The sequence below is a fragment of the Oncorhynchus nerka genome, unplaced genomic scaffold (assembly GCF_034236695.1).
Source record: "Oncorhynchus nerka isolate Pitt River unplaced genomic scaffold, Oner_Uvic_2.0 unplaced_scaffold_812, whole genome shotgun sequence".
Classification (NCBI taxonomy): domain Eukaryota; kingdom Metazoa; phylum Chordata; class Actinopteri; order Salmoniformes; family Salmonidae; genus Oncorhynchus; species Oncorhynchus nerka.
The window spans coordinates 305,655-317,767 of record NW_027040442.1 but is presented as its reverse complement, the minus strand read 5'-3'; the positions used below and the strand labels follow the sequence as shown (position 1 = coordinate 317,767).

General features: G+C 42.2%; 1 protein-coding gene across 1 annotated transcript in view; it reads left to right on the top strand.

Moving 5' to 3' along the window:
- The first annotated feature begins 746 nt into the window (after positions 1-746).
- The window catches only part of LOC135571059 (NLR family CARD domain-containing protein 3-like), a 16,528-nt gene continuing 5,161 nt past the window's right edge, over positions 747-12,113 (top strand). Inside the window, exons 1-6 of the mRNA XM_065016865.1 lie at positions 747-2,676; positions 2,981-3,065; positions 3,195-3,417; positions 3,796-5,563; positions 5,779-5,952; positions 8,141-8,313. Coding sequence (XP_064872937.1) covers positions 2,609-2,676; positions 2,981-3,065; positions 3,195-3,417; positions 3,796-5,563; positions 5,779-5,952; positions 8,141-8,216 — 2,394 coding nt within the window. The 5' untranslated portion in view covers positions 747-2,608 and the 3' untranslated portion in view covers positions 8,217-8,313. The remainder of the gene's footprint in view (positions 2,677-2,980; positions 3,066-3,194; positions 3,418-3,795; positions 5,564-5,778; positions 5,953-8,140; positions 8,314-12,113) is intronic.

Genomic DNA, 12,113 nt, shown 5'->3' with positions numbered 1-12,113 from the left:
CATCATTTGAATGGTTACACAAAGCACCAACTACGCACTGACAGTATAAATGAAAACCACTTGAGACTTTTGCTTTTCCGGTGTGCAGGGCATAGCAGATTGCATAAAGTTTAGTCATACATGTCGTAAACACACATACACACAGGTATCCGGATGTGTAAAGTATGGCTGTGTATTCTGAACATAACACACAGGTATCCAGATGTGTAAAGGCTGTGTATTCTGAACATAACACACAGGTATCCGGATGTGTAAAGGCTGTGTATTCTGAACATAACACACAGGTATCCGGATGTGTAAAGGCTGTGTATTCTGAACATAACACACAGGTATTCAGATGTGTAAAGGCTGTGTATTCTGAACATAACACACAGGTATCCGGATGTGTAAAGTATGGCTGTGTATTCTGAACATAACACACAGGTATCCAGATGTGTAAAGTATGGCTGTGTATTCTGAACATAACACACAGGTATCCAGATGTGTAAAGGCTGTGTATTCTGAACATAACACACAGGTATCCAGATGTGTAAAGTATGGCTGTGTATTCTGAACATAACACACAGGTATCCGGATGTGTAAAGTATGGCTGTGTATTCTGAACATAACACACAGGTATCCGGATGTGTAAAGTATGGCTGTGTATTCTGAACATAACACACAGGTATCCAGATGTGTAAAGTATGGCTGTGTATTCTGAACATAACACACAGGTATCCACATGTGTAAAGTATGGCTGTGTATTCTGAACATAACACACAGGTATCCAGATGTGTAAAGTATGGCTGTGTATTCTGACCATAACACACAGGTATCTGGATGTGTAAAGTATGGCTGTGTATTCTGAACATAACACACAGGTATCCGGATGTGTAAAGTATGGCTGTGTATTCTGAACATAACACACAGGTATCCAGATGTGTAAAGTATGGCTGTGTATTCTGAACATAACACACTATCAATACAAATAAGGGGAAAATACTTCTTATTTTCTCTAAATGTTCCAACAAACAACAAAAGCTCAGTAGAAGAAAAAAAAAAGTAATTGTTTTGGGCAATTTCTCGCCTTCTTTGTGGGTCTGGCATAAGACTTCATCCACATCAATTCAAATTCAATCAAATGTATTTATGAAGCCCTTCATACATCAGCTAATGTCTCAAAGTGCTGTACAGAAACCCAGCCTAAAACCCCAAACAGCAAGCAATGCAGATGTAGAAGCACGGTGGCTAGGAAAAACCCCCTAGAAAGGCCAAAACCTAGGAAGAAACCTAGAGAGGAACCAGGCTATGAGGGGTGGCTCGTCCCCGTACAGAACTGTCTGCGTCCCCGTACAGAACCGTCCTCGTCCCCGTACAGAACTGTCCTCGTCCCCGTACAGAACTGTCCGCGTCCCCGTACAGAACTGTCCTCGTCCCCGTACAGAACTGTCCGCGTCCCCGTACAGAACTGTCCGCGTCCACGTTCGGTGTGGCGCCAAGGATATTGTCCGGTTACGCGCAGAGTGGACTGAGGTGATCTTGGGGAATAACGACGGAGTTTGTTACAGTGTTGAGACACCGAAGTTTACTGTTCAATTTGCTTTTTTCTTTACGGTCAGGGACAGTATGAGTGTAGCCAGATCCTTTTCACTCTCTGTCCTTGTTTCATTTTGTGGTTCACCGGATTCGTCATCGAGACGAGGGACAGACGAACGACCTGCTAACTAGTCGGTACAGCTCGGTAAGCTAGCTAGCTACTCTACCAGCAGCATCCTAGTTACCATAGCTACCACTACATCATCACCGGCTGTCTGCATTTCTTGTGGACTGATGGAGCTCCCCGGTTGTTTCTTCCACCTGTTAAATCCCGGTGAGGCTTCTCCCTCTCTTGTTGACGGATGCTGGCTACCTCTGTCCGGTTCTCCTCTCTTCACTAGATGGACGGTAACTTTAGTGTTTAAACCCTCTGTGTCCAAGGACCGAACTTTTGAATATTATTTTCAGGGCGCCTCAATAGCAGGTATTGAACACCGGGTAAATAATCACTAGTCAGAACTTCAACCTCAGTATGAATTCATTATAAAAAATCTATTTAATATCAGATATTGTGAGTAAACAACCTCGAGAGTGTGTCTTCCAGCCCTCCAATAAATCACATCATTCAACCCTCCCGGTTAGTAAATTTACCTCAACATGCCCCCGGAGAAGGCAGAGTAACGACACCAGCCTTTTAGCGGGGCTGACAGACTGACTACAACGCTCGCGTAGCTAAATGAATTTCGTTATTAAAAATGACACACTGCTTGCACGCGCCAACGAGCGTCTGGAAGTCAGTTCAATTTGTGACGCAGTTCGCGCTGCATCTCCTCATTGGTTTATAGAAGCAGGTCCCCAAATGTCATGTTATTTAGCAAAAAAACATAACTTAACATAAACATAACTTCTTTAAACAATTAAAGCTAATTTACGAACATTTCTGAATATGAATATATAGCTTTTTGGAATGAAACTCTTCTTATGTTTCCCCATCTGAGCTCAGAGTAGATGAGAGATGTAATGTTTGTCTCTGTTGTGTTGAAGCCCAATCAAGCAGAAGAGACCAGCCTCCCCTGTTCCCAGCTGTGTGTCCATGAAGAGTGACTGGTCTATGGAACTTCCTATAGAGTTTAGAGAGGGAGACTTTTCTACTGAACAAAGGTAAGAAGAACTCATGGGTCCTGGTCAGTGAGTTAAACAACACTGTCTCTAGTCATTTATCTCACATTTTCCCATTTATTGTTGTTGTTTTCATAATCCATAGGCTAATCATTTTGTCCATTTTCATAGTCCTAAAACAATATTAAACAAACACAACATTCCCTCCCTAAGTGTGTGTGTGTGTGTGTGTGTGTGTGTGTGTGTGTGTGTGTGTGTGTGTGTGTGTGTGTGTGTGTGTGTGTGTGTGTGTGTGTGTGTGTGTACTCCCTGGATGAGGAGATGTAATCTCATGTATTGTCCACAGAAACCAACAGGAGAGATCAGAGTCAGAGATTCTCAGTGGTCAGTCTTCCCAGAGTCATCAAACAGACCTGGCCTCCATATTCAGTGTATGTGGTCCTGTTATGTAGATTTGTTTTTGTTTACCTCAAGTAAAGTTGATCTGTCAATCATTCATTAATGTGTTAATGAGAAAGCATTTTGTCTCCTGCTTAACTCATTTACTTTATTTATTTCAGTTGCTTGAAGAGAAAATTATGACATTTGTGAAGAACGAGCTGAAGATGTTCAAGAGGATTCTTGGTCCAGAACTCCCAGAAGGCTTTGAGAGTCAGAAGCAGGAAGTGGTGGATGCTGAAGATGAGAAGCAGGAGAGCAGTGCCAGAGAGGGGGCTCTGAAGATCACACTGCACATCCTGAGGAAAATGAACCAGAAGGAGCTTGCTGACAAACTAGAGAAATGTAAGATCTGTCTGCCTATTGATTAATGATGTTTTATAACATTTAAAAGCTGTAGCCAAAGTACAGCTAAAGTAGCTGTGTAACTCAATGATATTGTAGCAGCCTTAACACAACACCTGGTGACCTCGTCGAGTAGCAGCAGGGATGTGTTGTGGTGATTCATTTAGAGAGAGAGAACATTAATAATACCATCAATAATACCAATAATAATATAATCAGTCACACCAGTCTGTAATGCATTATGAAAACATTTACACATTTATACAGTCAGTTTAGAGAATAAATTATTATAATGTAAAACTTTATAACAGTCCTACAATACTGTAGGCATTAAAACAGACATAATATTAATATCCTCTGTGTTATTTCTTCATTCAGATGAGCTTGCTGTGATTTGCCAACGTGAACTCAAATCTAATCTAAAGAAGAAGTTTCAATGTGTATTTGAGGGGATCGCTAAACAAGGAAACCCAACACTTCTCAATAAGATCTACACAGAGCTCTACATCACAGAGGGTGGAACAGGAGAGGTTAATAATGAACATGAGCTGAGACAGATTGAGACAACAACCAGGAAACAAGCAAGACCAGAGACTGCAATCAAATGTAACGACATCTTCAAACCCTTAACTGGACAAGATAAACATATCAGAACTGTGCTGACAAAGGGAGTCGCTGGCATTGGAAAAACAGTCTCTGTGCAGAAGTTCATTCTGGACTGGGCTGAAGGAAAAGCAAATCAGGATGTCCAATTTGTATTTTCATTCCCTTTCCGGGAGCTGAATTTGATGAAAGAGGACAAACACACTTTAATTGAACTTCTTAATCACTTCTCAATGGAAACCAAACAATCAAGAATCTCCAACTACAACAAGTACAAAGTTCTGTTCATCTTTGATGGTCTGGATGAGTGCCGACTGCCCCTAGACTTCCAGAAGAACAAGATCTGTTGTGACGTCACAGAGTCAACCTCAGTGGATGTTCTGCTGACAAATATCATCAAGGGAAATCTGCTTCCCTCTGCTCTCCTCTGGATAACTACCCGACCTGCAGCAGCCAATAAGATCCCTGCAGCGTGTGTTGACCAGGTGACAGAGGTACGAGGGTTCAATGACCCACAGAAGGAGGAGTACTTCAGGAAGAGATTCAGTGATGAGGACCTGGCCAGCAGAATCATCTCACACATAAAGACATCAAGGAGCCTCCACATCATGTGCCACATTCCAGTCTTCTGTTGGATTTCTGCAACAGTCCTTGAACACATGTTGAGTACAGACAAGAGAGAAGAGATGCCCAAGACTCTGACTGAGATGTACACACACCTTGTGGAGTTTCATACCAAACAGAAGAATGAAAAGTATCTTGGGAAAGAAGAGACAGGTCCACACTGGAATAAAGAGAGCATTCTGTCACTGGGAAAACTGGCTTTTCAACAGCTTGTGAAGGGCAATCTGATTTTCTATGAAGAAGACCTGAAAGAGTCTGGCATTGATGTCAATGAAGCCTCAGTGTACTCAGGATTGTGCACACAGCTCTTTAAAGAGGAATGTGGGCTGTACCAGGACAAGGTGTACTGCTTTGTTCATCTGAGCATTCAGGAGTTTCTGGCTGCTGTATATGTGTTCCTCTCATTCATCAACAACAATGAGAATCTAATGGACAAACTGCAAACAAACGACAAGCCTGAAGTTACTTTCTACAAGAGTGCTGTGGATAAAGCCTTACAAAGTGAGACGGGAAACCTGGACCTTTTCCTCCGCTTCCTTCTGGGCCTCTCACTGGAGTCCAATCAGAAGCACTTACGAGGTCTACTGACAAAGACAAGAAGCATCTCACAGAGCCATGAAGAAGCAGTCGAGTACATCAAGGAGAAGATCGGGGAGGATCTCTCTCCAGAGAGGAGCATCAATCTGTTCCACTGTCTGAATGAACTGAATGACCATTCTCTAGTGAAGGAGATCCAAAGATACCTGAGATCAGGAAGTCTCTCAAAACCCAACCTGTCACCTGCACAGTGGTCAGCTCTGGTCTTTGTGTTGCTGACTTCAGAACAGGAGCTGGATGTGTTTGACCTGAAGAAATACTCCAGATCAGAGGAAGGTCTTCTGAGGCTGCTGCCAGTGGTCAAAGCCTCCAGAGCTGTTCTGTGAGTAAATAAAATGACATTTAAGAACTAATCATCAGGAAGAAATATTCAGTTTAGAGAAAAATATGTATTATAATATGTATATAATATTATATTGAAAAACATATTGAATAAATGCATTGATTTTCACATTAGTATAACAATTTGACCATACAATTCAAGGAAACGGAAGATTCATCTATATGTTTGTGAAGTCATGATGATCTCTTTGTCAGGCTGTCAGGCTGTGGAGTCACAGAGGAAGGCTGTGCTTCTCTGGTCTCAGCTCTGAGGTCAAACCCCTCACACCTGAGAGAGCTGGATCTGAGTAACAATGACCTGAAGGATTCAGGAGTGAAGCTGCTCTCTGCTGGACTGGGGAATCCCCACTGTAAACTGGAGACTCTGAGGTCAGTATTATCAGATATGAAAGCACTTTATGTATGTAGTTCTCCCATTTGAAAAGTCGTAATTATTCGGTTATATTCACTTATAGTGTATTAAAGTAGTCATACGTTTAGTATTTGGTCCCATGTTCCATGCCTACAGTGATTACATCAAGCTTGTGATTCTACTAACTTGTTGAATTAATTTGCAGTTTTTCTTGGTTGTGTTTTGGATGTTTTCCTAATAGAAACTGAATGGTGAATAATGTCCTGTCATTTTGGAGTCACTTCACTTGTATTGTCAGTAAGAATAGAAGATGTTTCTGAACACTTCTACATTCATGTGGATGCTACCAAGATCATGACTCAGTACTACCATGATTATGAATAATAATGAATGAGTCTTGAATGATGGTGAATGAGAAAGTTACAGAGGTACAAAGATTATACCCCCTCTGTTATATCAGAGGTTATCTGTTATCTGAGAGGTTAGCATGTTTTGTTGTAGCCTCTGTTATTGGTAATGGTGAGAGGTTAGCATGTTTTGTTGTAGCCTCTGTTATTGGTAATGATGAGAGGTTAGTATGTTTTGTTGTAGCCTCTGTTATTGGTAATGGTGATTGGTTAGTATGTTTTGTTGTAGCCTCTGTTATTGGTAATGGTGAGAGGTTAGTATGTTTTGTTGTAGTCTCTGTTATTGGTAATGGTGAGAGGTTAGCATGTTTTGTTGTAGCCTCTGTTATTGGTAATGGTGAGAGGTTAGCATGTTTTTTTGTAGCCTCTGTTATTGGTAATGGTGAGAGGTTAGCATGTTTTGTTGTAGCCTCTGTTATTGGTAATGGTGAGAGGTTATCATGTTTTTTTGTAGCCTCTGTTATTGGTAATGGTGAGAGGTTAGCATGTTTTGTTGTAGTCTCTGTTATTGGTAATGGTGATTGGTTAGTATGTTTTGTTGTAGCCTCTGTTATTGGTAATGGTGAGAGGTTAGTATGTTTTGTTGTAGTCTCTGTTATTGGTAATGGTGAGAGGTTAGCATGTTTTGTTGTAGCCTCTGTTATTGGTAATGGTGAGAGGTTAGCATGTTTTGTTGTAGCCTCTGTTATTGGTAATGGTGATTGGTTAGTATGTTTTGTTGTAGCCTCTGTTATTGGTAATGGTGAGAGGTTAGTATGTTTTGTTGTAGTCTCTGTTATTGGTAATGGTGAGAGGTTAGCATGTTTTGTTGTAGCCTCTGTTATTGGTAATGGTGAGAGGTTAGCATGTTTTTTTGTAGCCTCTGTTATTGGTAATGGTGAGAGGTTAGCATGTTTTGTTGTAGCCTCTGTTATTGGTAATGGTGAGAGGTTATCATGTTTTTTTGTAGCCTCTGTTATTGGTAATGGTGAGAGGTTAGCATGTTTTGTTGTAGTCTCTGTTATTGGTAATGGTGAGAGGTTAGCATGTTTTGTTGTAGCCTCTGTTATTGGTAATGGTGAGAGGTTAGCATGTTTTGTTGTAGCCTCTGTAACTTTCTCAATCATGGCGTCACTGGCTTGATGTAGTCATTGTGTTCAAAGAATATGGGACCAAATACTAAACTTTTGACTACTTTAATACACTGTGAGTGAATTGGTCAGAATACTGACGACTTCAAATAGGGGGACTAGATACACAAAGGGCTTTTATTTTTAAAATAGATATGGTGTGGACTGTATACTCAATACAATCTGAATCTGATACCTCACTGTCTAAATAGATATGGTGTGGACTGTATACTCAATACAATCTAAATCTGATACCTCACTGTCTAAATAGATATTGTGTGGACTGAATACTCAATACAATCTAAATCTGATAACTCACTGTCTAAATAGATATGATGTGGACTGTATACTCAATACAATCTAAATCTGATACCTCACTGTCTAAATAGATATTGTGTGGACTGAATACTCAATACAATCTAAATCTGATACCTCACTGTCTGTCTTCTGACTGATACTGCTTTTTAAACTGGTCTGGTCAGTCTACTATAATATTTGTACTATACATGTTTCTATCTGCAGGCAATACTTTGATCATTTGTCATTTTTATGATGATACACTATTTTATGAATAGATATGGAAGGTTTCAGGACACTGATATATCTGAATATGTTGAAAAAATATACTGCCACTATTTTCACCACCAAAGAATATCAGTGTGATTTGAATATGATTTGACTCTTTGCAGGCTGTCAGGCTGTCTAGTCACAGAGGAAGGCTGTGCTTCTCTGGTCTCAGCTCTGGCTCAAACCCCTCACACCTGAGAGAGCTGGATCTGAGCTACAATCACCCAGGAGACTCAGGAGTCAGACTGCTCTCTGCTGGACTGGAGGATCCACACTGCAGACTGGAGAAACTCAAGTATGTAGAGGGTTTATGTCAATGTTCATATCAGACATGTTTGACTTATCGGGCTAAACATTCTTACTACAAAGTTATATATATATGCTGACTGTGTGTGTGTGTGTGTGTGCGTGTGTATCTCCAGTGTGTTTGTGTGTGTGTATCTCCAGTGTGTTTGTGTGTGTGTGTGTGTGTGTGGCCAGTGTGTGTGTGTGTGTCACCACTGTGTGTGTGTGTCTCCAGTGTGTGTGTGTGTGTCTCCTGTGTCTGTGTGTGTCTCCTGTGTGTGTGTGTGTGTGTGTCAAATCAAATCAAATCCAATTTAATTTGTCACATACACATGGTTAGCAGATGTTAATGCGAGTGTAGCGAAATGCTTGTGCTTCTAGTTCCGACAATGCAGTAATAACCAACAAGTAATCTAACTAACAATTCCAAAACTACTGTCTTATACACAGTGTAAGGGGATAAAGAATATGTACATAAGGATATATGGATGAGTGATGGTACAGAGCAGCATAGGCAAGATACAGTAGATGGTATCGAGTACAGTATATACATATGAGATGAGTATGTAAACAAAGTGGCATAGTTAAAGTGGCTAGTGATACATGTATTACATAAGGATGCAGTCGATGATATAGAGTACAGTATATACATATGCATATGAGATGAATACTGTAGGGTAAATAACATTATATAAGGTAGCATTGTTTAACCTCTTCCTTCTACCCTCTACTTTTTTGAACATTCTGTTAAAAATCGCGCAACATTTCAGCGCCCTGCTACTCATGCCAGGAATATAGTATATGCATTTGCTTAGTCTGTGTGGATAGAAAACACTCAGACGTTTATAAAACTGGTTAAATCACTGCTGTGGCTTTACCAGAACGGCATTTACATCGAAAAGCACAGGAAAAACTGATCACTGAAAATGGGAAAATATATCCATGCGCTACTTGAACCCATTGATAAAGGTGAACCACAATTAATTGACTGAGGTTGCAGTACCTACAGCTTCCACACGGTGTCTAGAGTCTTGTCATTTCCCTTCGAGTTTTTTCTTGGTCAAACACATGCAAGGCACCGTATTTCTTCAGGTCTAGGACCGGATATTTTCGTTGAGTTTCTAGCCGGACATTTTTCCAGACGGACAGCTAATGATCTTTACATCGCCTCCTGATGAATTTTATCGCTTATTAACGTTTACTAATACCTAAAGTTGCATTGCAAAAGTATTTCGAAGTGTTTTGTGAAAGTTTATCGTCGACTTTTTGAATTTAAAAAAATGACGTTACGTTTTGAAACAATGTTTTTTTCGTTTATCACACAGTCTACATATAACGATATCTAGGCTTTATATGGACCGATTTAATCGAAATAAAGACCCAATAGTGTTTATGGGACATCTAGGAGTGCCAACAAAGAAGATGGTGAAAGGTAATGAATGTTTTCTATTTTATTGTGCGCTTTGTGTAACGCCGAAATGCTAATTATTTTGTTTACGTCCCTTGCGGATCTTTTGTGTTGTAGTGTATTGTTTCATGCTATCAGATAATAGCTTCTCATGCTTTCGCCGAAAAGCATTTTAAAAATCTGACTTGTTGCCTGGATTCACAACGAGTGTAGCTTTAATTCGATACCCTGCATGTGTATTTTAATGAACGTTTGAGTTTTAACTAATACTATTAGCATTTAGCGTAGCGCATTTGCATTTCCAGAGCTCTAGATGGGATGCAAGCGTCCCGAGTAGGAGCAAGAGGTTAACAGTCTGATGGCCTTGAGATAGAAGCTGTTTTTCAGTCTCTCGGTCCCAGCTTTGATGCACCTGTACTGACCTCGCCTTCTGGATGATAGCGGGGTGAACAGGCAGTGGCTCGGGTGGTTGATGTCCTTGATGATCTTTATGGCCTTCCTGTAACATCGGGTGGTGTAGGTGTCCTGGAGGGCAGGTAGTTTGCCCCCCGGTGATGCGTTGTGCAGACCTCACTACCCTCTGGAGAGCCTTATGGTTGAGGGCGGAGCAGTTGCCGTACCAGGCGGTGATACAGCCCGCCAGGATGCTCTCGATTGTGCATCTGTAGAAGTTTGTGAGTGCTTTTGGTGACAAGCCGAATTTCTTCAGCCTCCTGAGGTTGAAGAGGCGCTGCTGCGCCTTCTTCACGATGCTGTCTGTGTGAGTGGACCAATTCAGTTTGTCTGTGATGTGTATGCCGAGGAACTTAAAACTTGCTACCCTCTCCACTACTGTTCCGTGCGTGCGTGGCCACGCAGTCGTGGGTGAACAGGGAGTACAGGAGAGGGCTCAGAACGCACCCTTGTGGGGCCCCAGTGTTGAGGATCAGCGGGGAGGAGATGTTGTTGCCTACCCTCACCACCTGGGGGCGGCCCGTCAGGAAGTCCAGTACCCAGTTGCACAGGGCGGGGTCGAGACCCAGGGTCTCGAGCTTGATGACGAGCTTGGAGGGTACTATGGTGTTGAATGCCGAGCTGTAGTCGATGAACAGCATTCTCACATAGGTATTCCTCTTGTCCAGATGGGTTAGGGCAGTGTGCAGTGTGGTTGAGATTGCATCGTCTGTGGACCTATTTGGGCGGTAAGCAAATTGGAGTGGGTCTAGGGTGTCCGGTAGGGTGGAGGTGATATGGTCCTTGACTAGTCTCTCAAAGCACTTCATGATGACGGATGTGAGTGCTACGGGCGGTAGTCGTTTAGCTCAGTTACCATAGCTTTCTGGGGAACAGGAACAATGGTGGCCCTCTTGAAGCATGTGGGAACAGCAGACTGGTATAGGGATTGATTGAATATGTCCGTAAACACACCGGCCAGCTGGTCTGCGCATGCTCTGAGGGCGCGGCTGGGGATGCCGTCTGGGCCTGCAGCCTTGCGAGGGTTAACACGTTTAAATGTCTTACTCACCTCGGCTGCAGTGAAGGAGAGACCGCATGTTTTCGTTGCAGGCCGTGTCAGTGGCACTGTATTGTCCTCAAAGCGGGCAAAAAGTTATTTAGTCTGCCTGGGAGCAAGACATCCTGGGCTGGATTTCTTCCTGTAGTCCGTGATTGACTGTAGACCCTGCCACATGCCTCTTGTGTCTGAGCCGTTGAATTGAGATTCTACTTTGTCTCTGTACTGACGCTTAGCTTGTTTGATAGCCTTGCGGAGGGAATAACTGCACTGTTTGTATTCAGTCATGTTTCCGGTCACCTTGCCCTAATTAAAAGCAGTGGTTCGCGCTTTCAGTTTCACGCGAATGCTGCCATCAATCCACGGTTTCTGGTTAGGGAATGTTTTAATCGTTGCTATGGGAACGACATCTTCAACGCACGTTCTAATGAACTCGCACACCGAATCAGCGTATTCGTCAATATTGTTATCTGACGCAATACGAAATATATCCCAGTCCACTTGATGGAAGCAGTCTTGGAGTGTGGAGTCAGCTTGGTCGGACCAGCGTTGGACAGACCTCAGCGTGGGAGCCTCTTGTTTTAGTTTCTGTCTGTAGGCAGGGATCAACAAAATGGAGTCGTGGTCAGCTTTTCCGAAAGGGGGGGCGGGGCAGGGCCTTATATGCGTCGCGGAAGTTAGAGTAACAATGATCCAAGGTTTTTCCACCCCTGGTTGCGCAATCGATATGCTGATAAAATTTAGGGAGTCTTGTTTTCAGATTAGCCTTTTTAAAATCCCCAGCTACAATGAATGCAGCCTCCGGATAAATGGGTCAAATAAAGTTCGTTCAGAGCCATCGATGTGTCTGCTTGGGGGGGGGGGATATATACGGCTGTGATTATAATCGAAGAGAATTCTCTTGGTAGAT